Consider the following 22,237-nt stretch of genomic DNA (forward strand, 5'->3'; position numbering starts at 1 on the left):
TGCCTGACGCTTTTTTCATTAAACAATTTAAAGAAGGGACAGGATCTCGCTTAATTCACACTTGGGTTTCACACTGGGCATGATACTGTGCCAGGCGTACTGGAGGAAGAAAAGTTGTGCATTAGTTAAAGTTCCTTCTCCGGTGGAGCTTACATTCCAATTTTCTATTTCGTCATAATCCGTTGTAGAGGCGAGAAAAGCTGGGAGGGCATAGGCCGGCGGCTGGCAAAGACTGAGCTGCGACTTACACGCTGCCGGGATCCCACCGGCGGGGACTGTGAGCCGTTACTCCCGTTCAGAGGCCAGGTCTCCATTCTTCTGTGTAGTCCTCGTCCCTGCCCCTCTTGAGTCCACTGCAAAAGCAGAAGCTCAGCTGCGGCGTCCGGCCAGCGGAGAAGTAGGAAGGCGGGGCCGGCCTAAAAGCCATCGCGCCCCGAGCTCCGGCCGTGGGCGGGCCTCGGAGGGCCTGGCCACGCCTCCAAGCGGCCGCCCTGCTTCTGCGCAGGCTCAAAGAGCGCGTTCCCGTCCCGCGGCACCGCCCACATCCTGGGGACGTCGGCGGCGCGCGACGTGCTTCGCCGGATAAATGCGGTGGCGCCGGTCGTAGGAGAGCTTCTGTCCTAAGCGCCAAGGCGTCCTGGCGTTTGGTGGCGTCAGGTTCTGCGCCTGAGCCCGCCCCTGTACCTGCCTGTGCCATGGCGGACGAAGGGAAGTCATACAACGGTCAGTGCGGGGCCTCGGGCCGGGAGGCGACGCGGTGGGTTGGGGTGGGCGGCCCTGGCCTAGGCCTCAGCCCGGGGGCGGGAGGCCGCGAGGAGCCCTACGTCTGTAGGTAGCGGTGGCCGCGCGGGCAGGGGGCGCGGGGCGCCGCGGGACCCACGGGCTCCAGAGTCGCCCGGATTCTGGCGTTGGAGAACCTGTGGCTCAGGGGTGGGGTGACAAGATTCCTTTCAACTTTGAGGGTGGTTGATGCCTGTCAGTTCAGTTTGGCTGCCCGACTCTTCCTTTAAATGTGAGTCAATAGTGACTTGGTCGTGGGCTACCCTGATGCCCTATTTTTTATTTATTTATTTATTTTTTTAGTACGATCAGTCTGTTCCTGCTGCTTGTTGCTTATTGTTTACCAGTTTTCTAGTCGGAACACCTACCCTGACTTGTTAATTCATTGTGGTGGTTAGGACACTATGACAGCTGAGGTTTGAATCTGGAGTTGGCTGTCCTAACCCCGAGTGAGTTAAACTTTCAGGCCTTGTTTTCCGCCTCTTTCATGTGGGTACCTGTCTCCTAAGTGTGTGCGTGTGCGTGTGCGTGTGTATGAGATCATTTCTATCAAGTGCCTGGAACACAGTAACTGGAGTGGGAATGTTTTCCAGTGATCTGTAGTTGCACTGTTGTAATGTATTCCTTTTTTACTAGGGTCGATTGGTGAGGATCATTGTTTAGAGGATGATAGAATATAGGTAGATCTCTTTAAAAGTTATGAACCTTTTTTTGTATTTGTGTAATACTGATGATATATCCAGACCTGAAAAATATCTACCCAAATGAACCTTTATTTTAATTCAAATGTAATTACTTGATCTTCTTCCTTCAGCCACTCCTATTGTCACCTCTCTCTCCAAATTCATTCAACCTGCCGAGTCCATATAGTGTTATGTGTATGTATTCGTTTCTAAAGATTACCATTTGGGATTGGATAACCATTTAGGGAGTTCATCCCTAGGGAAGGCTAATTCTCCCTTATAGGGTCAGCCCTAGTATCCCAGGCTGGCCTCAGTCAGTCTCCCTGTGCCAGCTTCCCAAGTTCAGTATTGCAGGCAGGCATATGCCATGCCTGCATCATAGACTTTTACTTTTTGCTTTTTTTTTTTTAAATGGTCCTAGGGTTGAACTCAAGGCCAGGCAAAAAGGTAAACAAATAGAACCAAGTGTAGTAGTGCACTGTTTAAGGTAAGAGGATCAGAGGTTCAAGGTCATCCTCCACTACATGCATAGTGTGCCAGGCCTTCTGTTCTCCCACGGAGCTATATTTCCATCCTTTGTTGTTGTTTTTGGTTTTGGTTTTGGTTTTGGTTTTTTTTCATGAGATGGTTTGACAAATTGTCCAGACTGACTTGAAGTTTCAAATTCTGCCTCAGCTTCAGTCTGAGTGATCTTTTTGTGTGTGTTTGAAGGATAGGCAAGCACTTTATGAACTGAGAGCTGTTTTCTCAGCCCTCCTTTTATTTGTTTTGTCTACATTTATGCAGACTACACACTAAGAGAGACAGGTCCCAACCCACACTAAGAGAGGCAGGCCTTGAACTCTGAATAGCTCTGATCCTCTTCCCTTAAGCAGTGTACGGCTATACTTGCTTTTATTTAATCATTTATTTGTTTGTTTATTGAAACAGTGTCTCACTGTATAGTTCTGACTGTTCTAGAACTCACTGAGTAGACCAGACTGGCCTTCAAAACTCAAAAGTTGTCTGCCTGCCACAGTCTGGGATTAAAGGTGTGGGCCACTATGTTTGGCTCCTTCCCCCTTCTAAGGCAGGGTCTTAGCTTATCTGGGACTTAGAATCCTCCTGTTTCAAACAGTGGTTATATTGGAGAACATTCCCTATTGTGGAACCTGCACCAGACTCTGAATCTATAAGTCCCTGCTCAAAGAAACTAGCATTTCCCAAATTTAGAGTGCAAGAGATGGTAATTGTTTTTAGGAAACTTTAAATACGTCATACTGGTAAGAATTTTTTATTTTTCCAGATAGAATCTCATGTAACCCAGGATAGCTTTGATTTCTTGTATAATTGAGGCCTCCACTTCCCAAATTGCCAGGATTGCAGGTGGTGGCCACAACATCTGGCTCTATGACCATCAATTGTACATACAAGCAAAAGAAATTGCAAGTGGCAGATTTCAGGTGGTTTTCAGGGGTCTGGTTAGATTTGTGGGTTGTTCACACTTCCACATTTTATGTTTCTCTGTAGGATCTGGTTTCTAGGTGATTTTCTTTTTCTTTTTCTTTCTTTTTTTTTGGGGGGGGGGGTTCAAGACAGGGTTTCTCTGTTTAGCCCTGGCTGTCCTGGAACTCACTCTGTAGACCAGGCTGGCCTCAAACTCAGAAATCCACCTGCCTCTGCCTCCCAAGTGCTGGAATTAAAGGCATGCACCACCACTGCCCGGCTTATTACTCTTTTATTATATTTATTTCTTTTATTAATTTAATCTATAGGTGCTCTGCTGCATGTACACCTGCATGCCAGAAGGCATCAGATTCCTTTATTGATAGTCATGAACCACTGTAGGTGCTAGGAACTGAACTCAGGACCTCTGTAAGAGCAGCCAGTGCTCTAAACCGCTGAGCCATCTCTCCAGCCCTACTCTTTCTTTTTAAAGTTTTTTTTTTTTTTCCTGTGTCTGAGTATTTTGCCTGTGTATATATTTGTGTATGTCTGGTGCCTGCAGAGGCCAGAAGGCGGCATTGGATTCCCTGGAATTAACTAGAGTCAACTTCCATACAGACACCAGAGCCCTGGCCAAAGGAAAGATCTCTTTATAGGACATAAACATCAGGAACAAATTAATTGGAAAACCTAGGAATGTTGAAAAATAAAAGGGTCAAGAATGTATTTTATGGAGACTAATTGCTTACCAACACTTTCCAGAATACCAGCTTTGATTCCCAGCACCCATACTACAGTGCAGTGAACTCCTGGAAACAGCTGAGAACTACTGTCTGGGCACTGGAGAAGAGCAGCAAGGACTCCAGCCATTGAGCAGTGTCTCTAGCCTCTGACCTGAGTTTAGTGAAGGTTCTCATGTGAACTTGGGGGAGACTTTCCCCTTCTACCTTCTAAACTTCAGGACAAGGCCTCATGGAACACGCGTAGATCTTAAATTCAGGGTGTAGCTGTAAATGACCTTGAAGTCCTGATTTTCCTGCTGGTATTAAAACCATGGACTGCTAACACTAAAATGAAAAATGCTCTTTTTGTTGCTTGTCTGTTTATTTTGAGGAGATACTAGGGATAAAAGCCAGGTAATTGACTGTGGTAGGCAAGCATTCTACTACTGAACTATATTTTTTCTTTTATGTATATAAGTGTTTGGCCTGCTTGTATGTCTTTGTACCATGTAAGTGCCTGGGGTGCTGGTGGAGGGAGGCCTCTAGAATGAAGTTACAGACAAGTGTGCATTATAGCGGGTGCTGGGAATCAAAGCTGGTCCTCTAGAAGAGCAGCTAGTTTTCTTAGGAACACTATGACTAGCCTAATCACTAACCCTAGCCTGGAAGCTGATGGGAGTAGATGTGGAGACGCACATCCAAGATGGAGCTTGGGGAACCATCAGGAAGAGAGGGAGGAAAAAGTATAGGAGTCAAAAGGGTTGAGGACACCAGGAGAATTCAGTCCACAAAATCAATTAAGAAGGGCTCACACAGAGAATCACAGAGACTGAAGTGGCAATCACAGAGCCTACATGGGTCTGCACTAGGTCTTCTGCCTGTATGCTGTAGTGTTTAGCTTAGGGGTTTTTGTAGGGCTCCTATTGGAATGGGGATGTCTTGACTCCTTTGCCTGCTCTTAGGACCTTTTTCCTCCTCCAGGGTTATACCTTGCCCAGCCTTGATATGATAGGTTGTGTCTAGTCTCATTGCATCTTGCTGTGCCATGTATCTTGTTATGCCATGTTCAGTTGATATCACTGGGATACCTGCTCTTTTCTGAAGGGAAACAGAAACAGTGGAGGGGTTGGGTGAGGGGAGACTGGGAGAAGTGGAGGGAGGAGAGGGTCCAGTCAGGATGTATTATATAAGAAAAGAATAAATAAAATTAAAGTCATCATGCAGGGGGTGGTGTCTCATGCCTTTAATCCCAGCACCTGGGGAGATGGATCTCTGAGTTAGAGGCCAACCTGGTCTACAGTTAGTTCTAGGATAGCCAGAACTACACAGAGAAACCCTGTGGTGGTGGTGGTAATTCATTTCTCCAGCGCCTTGAGGTATATTCTCTACCCTTTTATTTCCCAACATGCCTATATTTGTCCAATAACTTATTCATGATGTGGATGTCCTAAAGAAAGTTCTTTGCTCTGGCTATGGCTTAGGCATCTCTATGAAGGAAGCCTTTGTAGTTAATACTTGTTTTTTTCCAAGAGTACAGAGTACTAGAAACTGGTGGTCACACCAAGGTAACTAAGACCACTCATGCATTTACTGATTTCTGTGTCTCTTTCCAACTCTAGAGCATGATGACCGTGTTAGTTTCCCTCAAAGAAGAAAGAAAGGCCGGGGGCCTTTCCGATGGAAGTGTGGTGAGGGGAACCGTAGGTCTGGAAGAGGTGGTTCTGGTATACGGTCTTCCCGGTTTGAGGAAAATGATGGAGATGTAGCAATGAATGATCCCCAGGATGGCCCCCGAGTAAGATAGTAAGTGACTAATTGATCTGCTTTGAATAGTGACCCACTGGATTATGTAGCCCGGTTGTCTGTTGTCTTTGTTGTGTCTGGTCTCACCTTGTAAAGTGATACTTGACAGAACCAATTTAGTAGCTGTCATTTCACCGGCAGGACAGGTCCATCTTCCCTATTGCTCATGGGAATTTAACTATTCTGCTTCCGTACAGCAACCCCTACATCAACCGGCCTAACCGTCGGGGAGACACTTGGCATGAGCGAGATCGGATTCATATTACGGTACGGAGAGACAGAGCTCCTCCAGAGAGAGGAGGGGCTGGCACCAGTCAAGATGGGACCACCAAGAACTGGTTTAAGATTACAGTGAGTATGGGAAGAGTAGGCGGTTGAGGAAACAGGACTAGACTCCGGAGAGTGTTTTGACACCTGCCTCTAGCCCCTCAAATCCATTTTCTCTAACGTTTACTCAACATTGAAGTTTCATACTAATCCATTCATTCCTCGAATGAGTATCTTAGAACATCTAAGAATAGAGTTAAGGAGGATAGGCAAGGTGACATGTGGAAGGGAAATCTGATAAGTGTGGTCAGAATGTAGAGTAACACTTACGCTAAGAGTGATTTTAGGAGACTATGGAGTCTCTGGGGGGCAAGTAAAGCACACATAATATCTTAGGACTTTTAGAATTAATATATTTGATATGTGGCCATGTTGTCTGAGCCATCTTGCCAGGAGTAACAAGTATATGGAAAGGAGTTTAAGGAGTCTTTATATCTCAAGTAGAAACCATACACCTGTTCCTTTCTTTAGGAGGAAAAAAAAAACAGCTTTTTTTAGCATAGAAGGGCTCTACCAGCCTTATGCATGTAAGCATGCTTCCTATCTCTGAGGCCTCATGCATGCCATGTTAAGCATGCTTTCTGATAAAGCACTAGAAATATTTTCAATCTTGGCAGAAAATACAAAAGGAGAACTGAAATATGCTGGCTTGGTTACATGTGTACCCTTCTCTCTCACTTCCAGATTCCTTATGGCAGAAAGTATGACAAAACGTGGCTTCTGAGCATGATTCAGAGCAAGTGCAGTGTCCCCTTCAACCCCATTGAGGTAAGGCAGAGTCAGACTTGAAAGGTATGGAAGGACCTCTGGACTCCAAATCTAACGTTCTTTGCTTTCCTTCTTCCAGTTTCACTATGAAAATACACGGGCCCAGTTTTTTGTGGAAGATGCGAGTACTGCTTCTGCATTAAAGGCTGTCAACCATAAGATTCTGGATCGAGAAAACAGAAAGGTATGTGAACTGAGGGCTGGCATAACGCAGTTGGCACTGATGCACTGAAAGGGACTAAGTCTTAGCTCTGGTAATTAGGCCTCCCTCAAGTATGTTCCTGCCTTTCTGTCTGCTCTTCAGATAACCATCATCATCAACTCTTCTGCTCCACCCTTCATTGTACAGAGTGAACTGAAGCCTGAACAACTAGAGCAGCTCAAGGTAAGGCTGGCTCAAGTGACATGGTCCAACAGACTTTAAATCTCCATCAGTGACCCCTAAACCCTTTGTTTTCCTTTCTCTAGCTGATCATGAGCAAACGATATGATGGCAACCAACAAGCACTTGACCTCAAGGGCCTCCGCTCAGACCCAGGTATGGCTGACAGCAATGGTCCTGACTAAATGGAGAGGGGGAACAATCGGTCTTTATAACACTGGTATGAGCAAACCCTCTCAGACTCCCTTTTCTTTCTATTTGCTAAAGATTTGGTGGCCCAGAACATCGATGTTGTTCTAAGCCGCAAAGGTTGTATGGCAGCCGCCCTGCGGATCATTGAAGAGAACATTCCTGAGGTGAAGCTTCCTTTTCCTTTTTCTTTTTTCTTTTCTTTTTTTTTTTGCATTAGGAAGCAGAGTGAGATGGGTAGGCTAGGGTGACAGATTTGCCCTGTGGTAACACATCTAAACTTTGTTCTGTTCACAGCTATTGTCTTTGAACTTGAGCAACAACAGGCTATACAGGCTAGATGATATGTCCAGCATTGTACAGAAGGCGCCAAACCTAAAGACCCTAAATCTCTCTGGAAACGAAGTAAGACTGATACCTAGTGGTACTTTTGTTTTTAATAGGTAACTGATTATGGAGGTGGAGGTCAGACCATATTGGGAGTTGGTTCTTTCCTTCCACTTGGGTTCTTGGGCTGGAACTTGGCTTATGAGGCAAGAGCTTCTGCCCACTGAGCCATCACACTGACCCCTGGCTGTATTTCTATGATGTCGGAAGGTGAGAAGAGTTTGGCTAGTCATAGTGGGAAGCAAGAAAGAAAACTTAGGTAGTATTTAGAAGTGTGGGGATCCAGCTGCTACTCTTAATAAGGTCTGTTTCCTCCCTTTTACCCTCCCCTCCATCCTTCACAGTTGAAGTCTGAGCAGGAATTAGACAAGATAAAAGGGCTGAAGCTGGAAGAGCTGTGGCTAGACAGAAACCCCATGTGTGACACCTTCCTAGACCAGTCTACGTATATCAGGTCAGTTGTAGCCTCTGTCTCCCCTCCTGGGGACATTCACCCCCTGGGAGGCTGAGCTAATGCACCCTGACCAGTGCCCGTCTACAGGAGAACATGCAGCCCTGAGCTGGAACCACCTATCCTTTGGGAGGAGGATCACGTATTCCTTTCTGCCTGTCTATGTCTCCTAGCTCTGCCCCAGATCTCTCCTTTCTTCTCATCTGACTACTGTTCTCTGGTTCTCTGGCCTTTCTCCTTCCTTCTTGAACACAGCCTTTTCTAGAATCTCCCTACCTGTTATTCCAGGAAGGGCACCTCCCCTTTTCTGTTCTGATGTGGAGGTGTCTTATAATATCCCCTACCTTTGTATTTATCTTCAGCCAAATGCCTGGTATACTTAGGCTGAGAAAGTCCTCTCTTACTGAGACTGTCTACTGAGACAGGTCTTCCTTTGTACTTTGATGGTCCCTCTTGCCATTGTACCAAGAGGGACTCCCTTTTCATGATCCATTTAGCCAAAGCTGTGGCCTGGTCCTTCCTGCCCATGCTGAGGCTGATGCCTCTTGGAAGCTGGTACCATGCTAGTGGTCTCTCTTGCCCAGTGCTGTGAACTGGGCCCTTCCTGAAGAAGAAACCTGGGTTTCCCTAAGATGTGACCAAAGCCGGGCCCCCGCCAGCAGGCGAGGGGATCCCAAGGCAAGTGCTGGGCGTGGAGGCCACAAGGGCATCTGCTACCAAGGAGACAGAGAAATGACCCTGTCAGGGGCACAGCCTCTCCCTCACTCGCACACCTCACGTCACCCTGCTTGGCCCCCGAGGATGGCTGGTTAGCCAGAGACGGGTAAGATTCCTCAGAGAAGGAACAACCTAAGACAGGCACAGTCGCAGAGGGGCCATCAGGAGAGAATTTGGGGGCCAACTGAGGTGGGGCACAGACCCTCACCCCCCCAACTCGGCAGAGGCTTGAACCTTCATGTCATCTGAGGGAGGTCTCCTGGCCCCATGGCTGCTTTACTTCCCACGCCCAGCTTAGACCGGGACCCAGAGAGCAGACAGAGACCTGGCCAACAGCAACTGCAAACCATTATAGGATTTATTCTCCATTTCTACCTTGGGATCACAGGAAAGGAGCAGTTGAAGGAAAGGGCTGTATCAGGAGGAGGTCTTTCTTTCTGCCATTCTTTTCTGAATGCCTCTGCCTTCGGGTCTGTCCCTGTTGCTTTGCTTCCTCTTTGTCTCTCCATCTCTTTGTCCCTGCCCTACCTTTCTCCATTTCTCTTCTTCTTTCCCTTGGTCTCTCTTCTTTCCTCTTTCTTGAGCCCTGTCTTGTTCATCTCCTTGCCCCAACATCCTGTGCCATACTTGTGGTGTGTTCTGGTCTTGGCGAAGGCCAGACCTGGCAGAACTGGTGGATACCTGGTGAGGCAGCGGAGCCCCTGGGCTCCCACCCCATTCCCTCCTCCCGGGGCTGCACAGGTGAGTAGGTGGAAGGTAAGGGGGGCAAGGTTGGGAAGGCAGCCCTAGGCTTAAAGCCTGGGCTGAGAGTGTCCTTCTGTGGCACTTGGGATCAGGCAGCAAGACTATAGAGCCAGCCTTCAAGGCAATTAAGAAGGGGTGTCCCTGGTGAGGAGGGGAATGGGGGTTCTTGTCCCCATGTTTAAGCTGGGGAGGAATGGGCGATGAGCAGGATGGGATGGGCTGTTCCTCGGGTTTTTGGTGTATTTGCTCCTAGAGCAGCCCAGGAGGCATGATGGCTCTGAAGCGTCACTCACTTCTGTCCCGTTCTTGACAGCGCCATTCGCGAACGATTTCCCAAGTTATTACGCCTGGTAAGTCTAACATTTTGTTCTCAAAAACAAGGACAGCCAAGGTCTTGCCTCTGTTTTGTGGCCACCAATGTGGGTGTGTAGATTTCTTTGAGAATCTGCTAACAGTGGTAATCATCATCTTAGAAATGCCTGTGGACAAAGTTTATCTAGGGTCCCTGCACACTCTCTGTGCTTTTTAGCTTTTCTGTATGCTCACAAATCCACTTTCTTCGGTTTCTCATATTACATTCACTTCTTTTCACAGGATGGCCATGAGCTACCCCCTCCAATCGCCTTTGATGTCGAAGCCCCTACAATGTTACCACCCTGCAAGGTCAGAATTGGGGTTAGAGTTAGAACTGTGAGTGGGAAGCATACTGGTTCTGTGATCTTAATGTCTTGTTTGATTTCAGGGAAGCTATTTTGGAACAGAGAACCTAAAGAGTCTGGTCCTGCACTTCTTGCAGCAGTGAGTATCCCAGGATAGTGGAGTAATGACTGGCCTGTGCAAGTTACTGCTGGTGTCCTTTTGGTTCCAGACACAGAATTCAGACTCTTCTTTAACTTTCCTTACAGGTACTATGCAATTTATGACTCAGGAGACCGCCAGGGTCTCCTGGATGCCTACCATGATGGCGCCTGTTGCTCGCTAAGCATTCCTTCCAACTGTCAGAACTCTGTCCGGTAAGTGTCACATGTCAGAACCTATACAGAACCACGGGATTCTGTGGGAGATACAGACCACCACCATTGTTCCCTCTTATTTTCCAGAAACAACTTAGCCGAATACTTTAAAGACTGCAGAAATGTGAAGAAGCATAAAGAGCCCAGTAAGTCCATTGTATGAGCAGTCGGCAGGAGACAGTCAGTAGAGCTGCCAGTGTGCCTGTGCCTAACCTTGCTTTCTCTTCCTTCTGCTTGCAGCCTTGCGGTTCCGGCTATTAAAGCATACACGTCTCAATGTCGTTGCCTTCCTCAATGAGTTACCCAAAACTCAGCATGACATTAACTCCTTTGTGGTAGATATAAGTGCCCAAACAGTAAGTACATGTTTTCTCCTGACAGAAGCCCAGGAGTGGGGTGGATAATGGGTTCAGCATTCACTGGATGAGGAAACTCAAGCTCTGGTTTGGAACCTCCATTGCTTCTGGTGCTTTTTCTCTTTCAGAGCACATTACTGTGTTTTTCTGTCAGTGGAGTCTTCAAAGAAGGTAAGAATTTTTAGTTCTGAACCTTTTTTAGTATCTTTAGTTTCCCAGTTATCTTCTCATCCCTTTTCTTCTCTGACCTCCTTCCTATTTTGCCCAGTCCATCTTGGTTTGGCCTTAAAGCTCTTCCACCTGTCTTATTTGCAGTATGTCTTATCTGCCTGGGGACCATAACAGTGTAGGTTGTAAGAGTCAGGCAGGTATCCATTTCCATTCCTGTGTTAACTCTCTGGGTTTGGGAAAGTTGCAGTACCTTTGAATCATGCATTCTTTTTTTCTGGGTTGTTTGTTTGTTTTTTGAGACAGGGTTTCTCTTAATAGCCTTGGCTGTCCTAGAACTCACTCTGTAGACCAGGCTGGCCTTGAACTCAGAAATCCACCTGCCTCTGCCTCCCAAGTGCTGGGATTATCTTAAGTTTTTCACTTCCTATAGCACACAGCAAGTTCTGTTACTATCCTGCTTGATCTGTCCCTTTATCCACCTTTGTTCCCTTATGACCAAATAGCCATCCTTACCTGGCCAATTAGGGTTTTTTGTATCAAATACCATGATGTGAGTGATAATTGTAAGATCAAGTGTGAGTAACTATAAGGAGCCATTGCTGCTCATTCTCATTGCAGTGCATGGGAAGTCTCGAGATTGCTTACGTGCTTTCACAAGAACGTTCATTGCTGTTCCTGCCAGCAATTCAGGGTAAGTACTCAGCTTTTAGTTTGGGTATTATTTTCAGTCTCAGGAGAGCAATGTAGTAGTTGGAAGGTAAAGCTATTCCTCGGGTAGTTTTCTGAATTGCAGAAAAGCAATAGAAGCTTATTAAATGAATAACAACTATCAGTATGTTAAGAGAGTGAATATATAATTCTGGTGTGTTTGGAGCATAATCCTCCTAAATATCTAGTCTGTAGTCAAGAGGGGCATATGGATATTAACTAACCAGATCTGAGAATAGAGACAGTGTAGAAAGATGAGGTTATTTGTCCATTTATTTAAGATGTTTTTTGTCCCCAAGGCTATGTATTGTAAATGATCAATTATTTGTGCGGAATGCCAGCCCTGAAGAAATCCAAAGAGCCTTCGCTATGCCTGCGCCCACAATAGCACCCACACCTTCCTCCAGCCCAGTACCCACACTTTCCCCAGAACAGCAGGAAATGTTGCAAGCATTTTCTACCCAGTCTGGCATGAACCTTGAGTGGTCTCAGAAGTAAGTGCTGAGCATGGGTAGGGCCAAGGGGAGACAGTTGGCCTGACCGTGAATTGTAGTGCTTTAATAAAAAGATTCCTACTAAGAATTCTACATAAATTATTTTTTAAAATTTAAAGCATAAATGAAGAATTAGTTTTCTGTCCTCCTCTCAGCTACCTATGGTTCCCCTCTGCCCCAATCAGAGTTACCTAGACTTCGAATATGCTAGACAGTCACTACCACTGAGCCATTTTCAGGTGGTTGTTTTGAAGCATGGTCTTACTATGTACTTGTCTGGCCTTGAACTCAGCTCTGCCTGCCTCTTCCTCCAAAGTGCTGTTATTTATTTATTTATTTATTTATTTATTTATTTATTTTGGCTTTTCGAGACAGGGTTTCTCTCTGTAGCCCTGGCTGTCCTGGAACTCACTCTGTAGACCAGGCTGGCCTCGAACTCAGAAATCTGCCTGCCTCTGCCTCCCAAGTGCTGTTATTAAAGGCGTGCGCCACCACCGCCCCCAAAGTGCTGTTATTAAAAGCGTGAGCCATCAGACCTGGTTGCCAAGTTTTGTTGTTGATGTTTGATTTGTTTTTTTGATTTTTTTGTTTTGTCATTCATTTTGAGGCAAGTTCTCACTAAGTTTTCAAAACTGGGCTTCAACTCTTTATTAAGTCCTAGATTTCAGTAAGCCTGAGCATTCCAAGGGAGCTAGAACTATGGGTGCATACCTAGTTCCGAAGTTTTTTTATATATGGCTCTGCAACTTTTTGTTGTTCTTTCACTGTCACTTTGTAGTCCCGGTTTGCCTCAGACTCACCTGCTTCAGCTTCTCCAGAGTGATAGGATTAAAGGTCTGAACTGTCTTGCCCACCTTGAACTTAGTTTTTAAACAGTGTAAATCCTTCCCTATCAGTGTAAAACTATGTTGGTCATTTTTGGTAGACATTTTGACTATTTAATGCTTCATTTGTACAAGTGGTACAACAGTGTGTAAACTTAATTAAAAACATTGGTGACTTTCTCCATGGCTTGGATTCTGATGACTGGCTGCATTTTGGTTCTTATGTGGCTTCCTATTTTAATCATACTCCAGGTGCCTTCAAGACAATAACTGGGACTACACCAGATCTGCTCAGGCCTTCACTCATCTCAAGGTAAAGTATGGGAATTTTTTGTGGCTAAAAATGGATCTCTGAGCCTTTAAAAAGGGTCAGATGGCCGGGCGGTGGTGGCACACACCTTTAGTACCAGCACTTGGGAGGCAGAGGCAGGTGGATTTCTGAATTCGAAGCCAGCCTGGTCTACAAAGTGAGCTCCAGGATAGCCAGGGCTACACAGAGAAACCCTATCTCCAAAAACCAAAAAAAAACAGGGGGGGGGGTCAGATGAAGGCTGGGTGTGGTGATGCCTGCCTTTTAATCCAATATTTGGGAGCCAGAGGGAGGCAGATCTCTGAGTTTGAGGCTAGCCTGGTCCACATAGTCAGCCAAGGGATCACAAGAGCTGGGCAGGGAAGGTGGGAGATAAGTACTTGGTTCTACTTACATTTTATCTTTCTGCAGGCCAAGGGAGAGATTCCAGAAGTAGCGTTTATGAAATGATCACAAGAAAAGTCCCCTTGTAAATAGCCCTTGGATACTATTGTGTGGCTGTCATCTGCCGTCTCCTGTCCAGCCCGAGGCCACCCTGTAACTGTGACTGAGGAGGGAGGGCTGCTTCATCCTCCTCACCTACCTTCTGGAAGATTGAGCCTCATGGTGCCAGGAAGCCAAAGCTTACTTTGTAGAGCTGACACTAAACTACACGAAGGACTTAGGTGCTCTGTGTACTTAGCCCCAGGATTCCCTTTACTTTTTAAGATAAAGAGTGATATTGTAGTTTGTGTCCCATTACTGGCTTGTTTCCCTCAATGCAGGAGGGGTGGGGAAGTGCGCCGTGATAGGAAGTCCCGCCCCGGAGACGGAAGTGCGCCGCCATGGTGGCATCTCTGCCGCCGCGGTGTGTCAGCCGGCTCTTGTCCGTGCTGCAGTCCCAAAATGTGCACCGGTCTTTGCAAAATGCGGTCCCACGGGATGTGCTGCTTTTCCAGCACGAACGGGGCCGCTTCTTTGCCATCCTGGGGCTGTTTTGTGCGGGTCAGGGAATCTTCTGGACCTCCCTGGCTGTTGCAGCCTTGTCCAGTCCTCTGACCCGAGTACCTGCGGAGGCTCCCAAGCGGGGCTACCTGGACCTGCGCTCGGCACTCTGGCGCTACGGGCTAGCTGTTGGTTGCAGCACGATGGGTAAGCGTTTGGGTTCCCGATTGCTGTAGGCCTTTGAGCACAACGCTCACTTAGCATAAAGGGATTTCCAAAAAAACTAAGTATGGGTGTGGTGTAACTAAGTCCCTGAATGCCTTGCACCCCTACCCTGCAGTCTGTAGGCCAAGATCTGCCCCTCACACTATCCATGAGCAGCCTCTTGAAGCCACGGACGCATTTTCTCCCTTTAACAATAGAGCTGGCCATCTATAAAAATGTCGATGGATTGGGGACATGGCTCAGTTTGGTTTCTATTGGCATCAAGATGTAATCGTAGTATTTGGACAGTAGAGGATCACAAAAGTTATTGAACACAAAGCAAGCTTGCAGCCAGCATGATAATAGACCCTGTCTTTTTTTGGTTTTTCAAGACAGTTTCTCTGTGTAGCTCTGGCTGCCCTGAGACTCATTCAGTAGACCATGCTGGCTCAGAGACCCAACTGCTTCTACCTCCCTAGTAATGGAGTACACCACCACTGCCTACCTACCTCTTTTATTATTTTTTTTTCTTTTAAAAATGAATTTAGGATCTGGGCAGTGATGGTGCATGCCTTTACTCCTAGCTAGCACTTGGGAGGCAGAGTCAGGCAGATTTCTGAGTTCCAGGACAGCCAGGGATATAGAGAGAAATCCTGTCTCCAAAAATCAAAAACAAAAACAAACAAAAAAATGGATTTAGGAACACAAAGTTTTAGAGTATAACTGCACAAAACTGTTATTTCCATTACAGTAATTTAACTTGACTTTAAGGGGGGGGTTCTGTATAACCTTTTACCCCGCTTTGCTTCCCTACAGGAGCATTGGTCCTTGGTGCTGGTCTCCTCTACTCACTCCGATCTGTGAGGTCAGTCATGCTCCTTGCAGGAGGGAAGCAGGTGACATTGACCACTTATGCCCCCTTTGGCTTGGGTACCCGTTTCACGGTTCCCTTGAACCAGATTTCCTGCGTGGCCCACAGAGGTGAAGTTCCTGCTATGCTGCCTCTGAAGGTCAAAGGCCGGCGCTTCTACTTCCTTTTGGACAAAGCTGGACACTTTCCCAACACTCAACTCTTTGATAACACTGTGGGTGCCTACCGGAACCTGTAAAAAATGGCTTACCCTTCTCAGATGATACGAAACCCTTAGGGATAAGGAGACCACCAGGGCAATAAAAAGGTGCCCAGAATGCACTAATAGCCAATAAATCTCTTGCAAAAGGCTTGATACACGCCTATTTAAGCCATCTTTCTGTTTCTCTCCCATTTATTTGTTTAACATCAAGAAATCCATACGCCCGGCAGTGGTGGTGCAAGCCTTTAATCCCAGCACTTGGGAGGCAGAGACAAGCCGATTTCTGAGTTTGAGGCCAGCCTGGTCTACAGAGTGAGTTCCAGGACAGTCAGGCTACACAGAAAGAAACCTGTCTCGAAAACAAACAAACAAACAAACAAATCCATACCATGATGAAGAAAAGTAATATATTATCTTGGTACAAAAAAAGTTTAAGGAGAAAAAGCAGAAGTTGCCTATTCGAATGATAAACAGAGCTATACAGAAACAAGAGGTTTAAAAGCACTTGGGCATAGAAGTTCTGGTTGCAGAAAGCACTCGAGTATTCTTCAGGAGTTAGACTGGTGTTGCCCAACAAGGGCATCGGTCTCAGAACTCCACTCGTGATCACCTCTCTCCTGAGGCTGATATGATGTGGCTTTAAACTTGCACTGCAGGACCTGGAGCATCAAAGCCAGACACCACAATATCAGATTCACCCAAGAAGAAGTCTGTGAGAGAGAACAGGAGTATAAGGAGGGAAGCCATCTCCAATCCAATCCTACCCACACAACACTGTCTGATCAAACTAAGGTGACAAGCCCCATAGCTACTTTGAGCTTGTGACTGAAGTGCAGCCAAGCACATATTACATTGTGAACACTCTTAATCTTAGCATATCCCTTTGTCTCACTTCAGCATTGTGTAGGTTGGAGTAAAACTGCACAGCAGTTCCTGGAGGTGTCCATGAGATTTTCTGGGCTTCAGAGCAGCTGTGAGGTTAAAGAAACAAGTTGTGAGAAAGAGAGGACATGCTCTAAGCACATTTGTGTCCTTAGAGATAAGAGCCAAAGAAAGGGGGATAAAGTGGGAACTTAAATAACCTGTCCCATACAGAAGGAAGATACTCCCTGTCAGGCTTCCCTCCCTCTACCATTACCTAATTGTAAGGTTCAAGGAGATGATGGAATTGCAGAAAGAATTGGTGCCAAATCGAAGTATACAGGCAGACACTAAGATCAGGAAGACGGCTGTAACTGAGATGGCCAAAGCAATTCGCAGCCCTATAGAACCTCTAGGAAGAGAAAACAAGCTTTGTGGCTGAGGTGGGACTCATCTCACCTTGGCCTCTTGTAATCAGTAGGGCAGTCACCTGTGGGAGTCCTCGATGCAGCTGCTGTAGACCCAGAAGAAGAGAAGCAGAAGGCAGTAGAGCGCCAGGACGCCTGAAGCCCCAGCCACAAAGTAGCAGAGGGAAGGGGCTGAGGGACCTAACAAGGCCAGAGAGGAGCCATTGAGTGCAGCCACACCATACAAGGGACAGCTACCACCAAAGGAGCCCTGTGGAGAGAAGCTGTTAAGTCCCTTTCCGTTCAGTATCCTAGATGCAGGTTCCTGTCAGATGTAAGGGCTAGTTCACAAGTTGAGGTGAAGGGGGAACCTGATGGATCGGCTGGGAACAAAATCTCAGGGCCCAGAAGGATGAGAATTCAGAGGGTTATAAATATAAGGAACCCAAGAGAAATCACAAGTTTTACCCTTCCCTGTGAGCAGTTCTAAGTAAACCCTTTGTGCGTTCCTTAACAAGGAACTCTCCTAATCTGAAAAAGTAGGCGTTTTAAACTCCTACAGTGATTCAAAGTACTCTATCACCAAGACTACCCAGCAGTAGTTAAGACTCAAATGTACATAGTTTCCTAACTTCATACATCGGGTTACAATTGTGCGGCACCATGGTGATCTCTGCTACACTGTTTGGTTCCCCACCCACAGACACACACACACAAATGCTCCTATTGCTGGATGGATGCAAAGACGGTCTGTGTGTCTCAAAACCCTAGTAGCTTATGAAGCTGGACTGGAAGCTTGTCCAGTTCCTTTGGGGAGGAAACAACTTTGGGACGTTCTAGCTCCTAGCCCGGTGTAGACACCCCGGCCAGCCCCCTAAGCAGGCCTGCAGGACCCCAAGGCCAGCCTGCCCCCGCAGCCACACCTGGGTCCGGATCAGCGTCGCAGCCGCCAGAGCCCCGCACAGGAAGGCGGCGGCGAAGAGCAGGAGCTCAACTCGCTGCAACCAGGGCAGCGCCATGGCGCCCAGGCTACCAGGAAGCCAGCCACCCAAGTCCCGCCCACGAGCACAGACACGTAACTTCCAGGGGTGGCTTTATTCTCGGAGGCGCCGCAGCCTCACAGCGGCAGGTACAGCGAGTAGTCGGAGAGCGCCCAGCGGCGGGCCGGGCGGCCGGTACGGCCGATCATCGGCAGCTTCTGCACGTAGCGCGACGCGGGGCTGGGCCCATAGGGTGCAGGGAAAGCAGTTTGAAAGAGGCGCCCGCGGCAGCGCCGCCCCGCCTGGCGCCCTGCGATTATAAACCGGAAGTGTGGGGCGCCGCGGGGCGCGAAGCGGCTCTTCTGGAAGACGTCTCGCGTCCCCGCGCCGGGACCCTGCTGACGGGGAGCGCCCCGCGCCCGGTGTACGCGCGGCAGTGGCCTGTTCTCCGAGGCGGCGTTGGCGGCGGCGAGGGTCCCCCCGCACGGGCTTTCGTCACCCTGAGGGCTGACCACGGCGCTGGCAGTCAGCTGCGGCATTTTCCGCACCGAATCCGGGGCAGCCGCAGGCTCCTTCTTGTCTCCCGGTGGTCGTGGGGCCGTGGGAGCAGGCTGGCCAGTGCCGAAGCGAGTGGCCAGGCTGTCACCAAAGAAGGAGTATAGCTCACGGTAGATGTCTGCCAGGGTCAAGGAAGAAGGGTCCTCTGGTCCCGCAACCCCTGACGGCAGCGGGAGACCAGACCCAAAACCCGTCTCAGAACTGGCCCCGGGGGGAGACTCCTGTAGGAGAAGGCTGTCCCAAGGCAGGTCCTCCGCAGGACCGTACCCTCTCCCGCCAAGGCCACCGCGGTTGGGCTCTGCTGCCTGAGCTTTCATCTTCAGTAGTCGCTCTACGGCCACCTGTAAACAAAGAGCTAAGAGGAACCTGGGCCCAGGAGCCATCTCAAAGTAAATCTGCCAAGCTCCTGCAGGAAAAAGAAGGTGGGACTGGTAACTCACCAGAATAGCTCCATACACTTTGTGCCCATCTGCTTTGACCTGGGCATTAGATACAGAATAGTCATCCAGCACAGCCTGCAAGTTTGTCCAGTAAGTAGGCAGATGCGGGTAGAGGACTCGTTCCACTGCCTAGAATGGAAAGAAGGAATGCAGCTAAGCAAGCTAGTCCAATGTCCCCTCGAGTACCCTTTCCCACAAAAGAGCCACTCTATTTTTGACAGGGCTCAGTCCTCTATTCCCTTATTGAGATATCCCACAGCTCTGGGATCTACTGTTTGGGAAGCATAAGGGATAAAAACATACAAACACAAGCAATATAAAAAAGTCCCACTACTGGCATTTTCTATGAGCTATTTAGACATAATTAAATCATAACAACACAGAAATTGTTTGCAGACTGCTAGTAAATACAATCAGTAAGGAAGTGGTGTTCTCATTAGAGAAATTAGAGCTGAATTCAGACCACACACATAAAAACAATGCTGGGAGCCCAGACTGGGCCTTGAATTCATGAGAATTCCCTTCCTTTAGTTTCCCAAACTCTGGGGTTATATAGGAAGTATACTACCACACATGACTTTGACTGTACAGTTTTAGATTGTGCAATCATCTGGGGGTAAAGCACCTGTAATAAAGACCATGACATTAGAGACGGGCTTTGACATATAAGGTAGACTTGGATCACTCATCCAGAACATGAACATTTGAAAATGCTGACCAACTGTCAAACTCCTAGGAAAAATGTTGAAAAAAAAATAGGGATTACATTTTAAATAACTATGAAAGACATCAAAACATCCTGGTAAAATTTATAGACATTAATATACACTCAGAAAAGCTATCCTAGCAGCAGCCATCCTCCAGCCAGGGCGGTTGTTCCAGAGTCAATACCATGAGCCACAATTCCCAAGCCTACCAATGCCAGACTTCCTCCAATCAAAATGGACTACGGGGTGACTGAGCTGGGGGTACTCCTCAACAACTCAGCTGTCGTGAGGACCACCACCATGATCAACATGCCCAGAGAGGTTTCTGTGCCTGACCATGTGGTCTGGTCCTTGTTCAATATGCCTGCTGCCTGGGCTTCATTGCCTATGCCTACTCTGTGAAGTCCAGGGACAGGAAGATGGTGGGCGATGTGATTGGAGCCCAGGCCTACCCCTCTACTGTCAACTACCTGAGTATCAGCTCCCTGATCTTCAGCATCCTGATCGTTATCTGCATCATTATCTTCTCTACCACCTCTGCGGTAGTCTTTCAATCGTTTTCACAAAGAATGCCACGTTCTGGATTCTTGGGTTTTTTTGTTTTTTTTGTTTTTTCGAGACTGGGTTTCTTTGTGTAGTCCTGGCTGTCCTGGAACGCACTCTATACACCACTCTGTACACCAGGCTGGCCTCAAACTCAGAACTCAGAAATCCGCCTGCCTCTGCCTCCCAAGTGCTGGGATTAAAGGCGTGTGCCACCACCGCCACCTGGCCACATTCTGGATTCTTGCTGCCCTGTGTCCCATGGTCCACCTCTGGCCCTCTGAGCCCTGGGCTGAGGCCTTGACCCTTTACCCTATGCCTGTATGCAAATGTTACTTTCACATATCAGTCCACAGTGGATTCAATAAAGTGCATGCAGTGGAAAAAAAAGAAAAGCTATCTTAATCATATAACAGTAAATCAGCTAGAGGTGCAAGTCTATAACTCTAGCATTCGGGAGCTGGATTTCAGATTTGAAGCCAGCCTGTGCTTCACTTTAAGTCACTGTTTTTGTTTTTAAAAAGCCAAGCATGTTGGCTCAAACCTTTAATCCCACCATGTGGGGGTAGTAGTGGGGGATGGGAAAGTATCCAGAGGAGGCAACTGAATCTCTTGAGTTCTTGAGGCTAACCTAGTCCACAGAGCAAGTGCAGGTCAGCCAGGGCTACACAGACAGAGAAGTTCTGTTCAGTAAAGGGTACTGGCTGCTCTTCCAGGGGACTTGGGTTCAATTTCCAGCACCTATGAAGCAGCTTACAACTGTAACTCCAGTTAGTTCTAAGGGACTGGAACATAGACATACGTAGGCAAACCTCCAATGCACATTAAAAAAAAAAAAAGCCACTAATAAGATAAAACAAAAGGCAATTGAGGGGGCCCAGCAAGATGGTTCACTCTGTAAATATACTTGCTATACAAGCCTTGTGACCTGAGTTCAATGCCCTGAACCCAAGTAAAGTTAAAAGAGAAAATTCACTCTCCATACATGTAGTATGGCATACATGCCTATGCACACACATCATGCACTTATAATAATAATAGTAGTGATTTTTAGGAGCTGAAATGTAGCTCGGTTGGTTGAGTGGTTGGCTAACTATGTTCTAAGCCCTAGATTTGATCCAAGCATACTGCATAAACTGGATGTGATGGTGCATGCTTTTAACCCAAGCATTCCAGCACTCAGGAGGTAGGAGGTGATTCAAGGTCACCTTCAGCTACAAATCAAGTCCAAGGCCAGCCTGGAATACATCAGTATATCAAAGTCCAGTTTAATCCAACAGAAAAATTGGTTCCTTTTTCTTTTCTTTTTTTTTTTCTAGTTCCTCCCCACAAGACAGGAATTTAATTGCAAATTTGAGGGCCAGTCTAGGCTTCATTCTAAGTCCTTGGTTTTTTTTTTTTTTGTTTGTTTGTTTAAAAAAAGCCAGGCATGAAGGTTCAAGCCTTTAATCCCAACAGTGGAGGTAGGGGTTAGGGGCTGGGGAAGGTTTCTCTGTGTAACCCTGACTGTCCTGGAACTCACTCTGTACAACAGGCCAGCCTTAAACTCAGAGATCTGCCTAAGTTTAAAGTTGTATGGCAAAACACTTTTTTTGGGGGGGGAGGGGTTGGTTTTTATTTGTTTGTTTGTCTCTTATTTTTGGATGCTGCTTCTCACTCCTTTAAAACCCCTCTCCCCACCCACCCGCCTTGTGGCTGCCTACCCCTTGCCTGTTTAGCTCAAATGACATGGCTTTTTTTCTTCTTTCCTTCAACCTCCACCTCTAGGCAGCTTCTTAAATTTACAGCTTGACAGCCCTAAGATGTCTTCTTTTAAACTCTACTAAAATTATTCCTGAGCTTACAAAACACACATACAACTATATCTCTGCATACTGACAAGGACCAACCCCAAGAAGGCACCACTATAGCAGCATCCTAGCCAGAATTTAGGAAGGAACAGCCAAAGAATGTGTGGGGAGGTGGGAGGATGGTGCAGAGCAAGGGCCATGGTCAACAAGACCCATCCTTTGACAGCCAAAACTGCAGAAATAAAGTGGTTTGGTTCTCCTTAGAGCAATTATGAAAGCACCCGAAGACTGTGAGGACTTAAAAAAAAAAAATGGAAATATGACACAGTCAAGATCACTTAATATTTCCCTAAAGCCTTAAAAAAAAAAAGAAAAGAAACAAATAGAATTACTCCAAGTAGGCTCAGTGGACATAGTCATAGTAACAGAATTAAGACACATAATCATCTGATGACTTCTATGGTTGTTAAGTTTCTTTTTTTTTTTTTTTTTTTTT

General features: G+C 47.0%; 4 protein-coding genes across 10 annotated transcripts in view; 2 read left to right on the forward strand and 2 right to left on the reverse strand.

The window, feature by feature from the left end:
• The first annotated feature begins 198 nt into the window (after positions 1-198).
• Nxf1 (nuclear RNA export factor 1) lies at positions 199-13,980 on the forward strand. 2 transcript variants are annotated; one of them, XM_031389578.1, is made up of 21 exons: positions 199-723; positions 5,230-5,413; positions 5,611-5,764; positions 6,425-6,508; positions 6,588-6,692; positions 6,813-6,893; positions 6,977-7,046; positions 7,158-7,246; positions 7,377-7,484; positions 7,811-7,920; positions 9,692-9,728; positions 9,973-10,041; positions 10,121-10,176; positions 10,284-10,391; positions 10,479-10,537; positions 10,632-10,747; positions 10,876-10,918; positions 11,537-11,609; positions 11,926-12,120; positions 13,197-13,257; positions 13,666-13,980. In XM_031389578.1, the coding sequence occupies exons 1-21, from the start codon at positions 696-698 to the stop codon at positions 13,702-13,704; spliced, it is 1,869 nt and encodes a 622-aa protein (XP_031245438.1). In that variant the 5' UTR covers positions 199-695; the 3' UTR covers positions 13,705-13,980. The 2 variants fall into 2 exon arrangements, with proteins under 2 accessions (XP_031245438.1, XP_031245439.1); XM_031389579.1 differs by lacking the exon at positions 199-723 and adding an exon at positions 908-1,012.
• A 64-nt stretch (positions 13,981-14,044) lies between these two features.
• Tmem223 (transmembrane protein 223) lies at positions 14,045-15,627 on the forward strand. The gene is made up of 2 exons (XM_031389588.1): positions 14,045-14,385; positions 15,199-15,627. The coding sequence occupies exons 1-2, from the start codon at positions 14,079-14,081 to the stop codon at positions 15,489-15,491; spliced, it is 600 nt and encodes a 199-aa protein (XP_031245448.1). The 5' UTR covers positions 14,045-14,078; the 3' UTR covers positions 15,492-15,627.
• A 221-nt stretch (positions 15,628-15,848) lies between these two features.
• Tmem179b (transmembrane protein 179B) lies at positions 15,849-17,815 on the reverse strand. The gene is made up of 5 exons (XM_031389587.1): positions 17,647-17,815; positions 16,807-16,994; positions 16,594-16,728; positions 16,348-16,426; positions 15,849-16,165 (listed from the first exon to the last, which is right to left on the reverse strand). The coding sequence occupies exons 1-5, from the start codon at positions 17,740-17,742 to the stop codon at positions 16,004-16,006; spliced, it is 660 nt and encodes a 219-aa protein (XP_031245447.1). The 5' UTR covers positions 17,743-17,815; the 3' UTR covers positions 15,849-16,003.
• Positions 17,804-22,237, reverse strand: part of Taf6l (TATA-box binding protein associated factor 6 like) — a 13,683-nt gene continuing 9,249 nt past the window's right edge. For all 6 annotated transcript variants that reach the window (XM_031389575.1, XM_031389574.1, XM_031389573.1 and 3 more), the window contains 2 exons: positions 18,702-18,830; positions 17,804-18,602 (listed from right to left, as the gene is read on the reverse strand). In XM_031389575.1, coding sequence (XP_031245435.1) covers positions 17,841-18,602; positions 18,702-18,830 — 891 coding nt within the window. In that variant the 3' untranslated portion in view covers positions 17,804-17,840. The remainder of the gene's footprint in view (positions 18,603-18,701; positions 18,831-22,237) is intronic.

Source organism: Mastomys coucha, unplaced genomic scaffold, assembly GCF_008632895.1.
Source record: "Mastomys coucha isolate ucsf_1 unplaced genomic scaffold, UCSF_Mcou_1 pScaffold21, whole genome shotgun sequence".
Taxonomy (NCBI): Eukaryota; Metazoa; Chordata; class Mammalia; order Rodentia; family Muridae; genus Mastomys; species Mastomys coucha.

What these genes read in the sequence shown, in the direction of transcription:
- Tmem223 (XM_031389588.1), top strand. Translation starts at nt 14,079, where the DNA reads ATGGTGGCATCTCTGCCGCCGCGGTGTGTCAGCCGGCTCTTGTCCGTG. An exon ending in TGTTGGTTGCAGCACGATGG is followed by an intron (nt 14,386 to 15,198) that starts GTAAGCGTTTGG and finishes GCTTCCCTACAG; the next exon opens with GAGCATTGGTCCTTGGTGCT.
- Nxf1 (XM_031389578.1), top strand. Translation starts at nt 696, where the DNA reads ATGGCGGACGAAGGGAAGTCATACAACG. An exon ending in TAAATCTCTCTGGAAACGAA is followed by an intron (nt 7,485 to 7,810) that starts GTAAGACTGATA and finishes CATCCTTCACAG; the next exon opens with TTGAAGTCTGAGCAGGAATT. An exon ending in GACCAGTCTACGTATATCAG is followed by an intron (nt 7,921 to 9,691) that starts GTCAGTTGTAGC and finishes CGTTCTTGACAG; the next exon opens with CGCCATTCGCGAACGATTTC.
- Tmem179b (XM_031389587.1), bottom strand. Translation starts at nt 17,742, where the DNA reads ATGGCGCTGCCCTGGTTGCAGCGAGTTGAGCTCCTGCTCTTCGCCGCC. An exon ending in CGACGCTGATCCGGACCCAG is followed by an intron (nt 16,995 to 17,646) that starts GTGTGGCTGCGG and finishes TTCTCTCCACAG; the next exon opens with GGCTCCTTTGGTGGTAGCTG. An exon ending in CCAACCTACACAATGCTGAA is followed by an intron (nt 16,166 to 16,347) that starts GTGAGACAAAGG and finishes TCTCTCTCACAG; the next exon opens with ACTTCTTCTTGGGTGAATCT.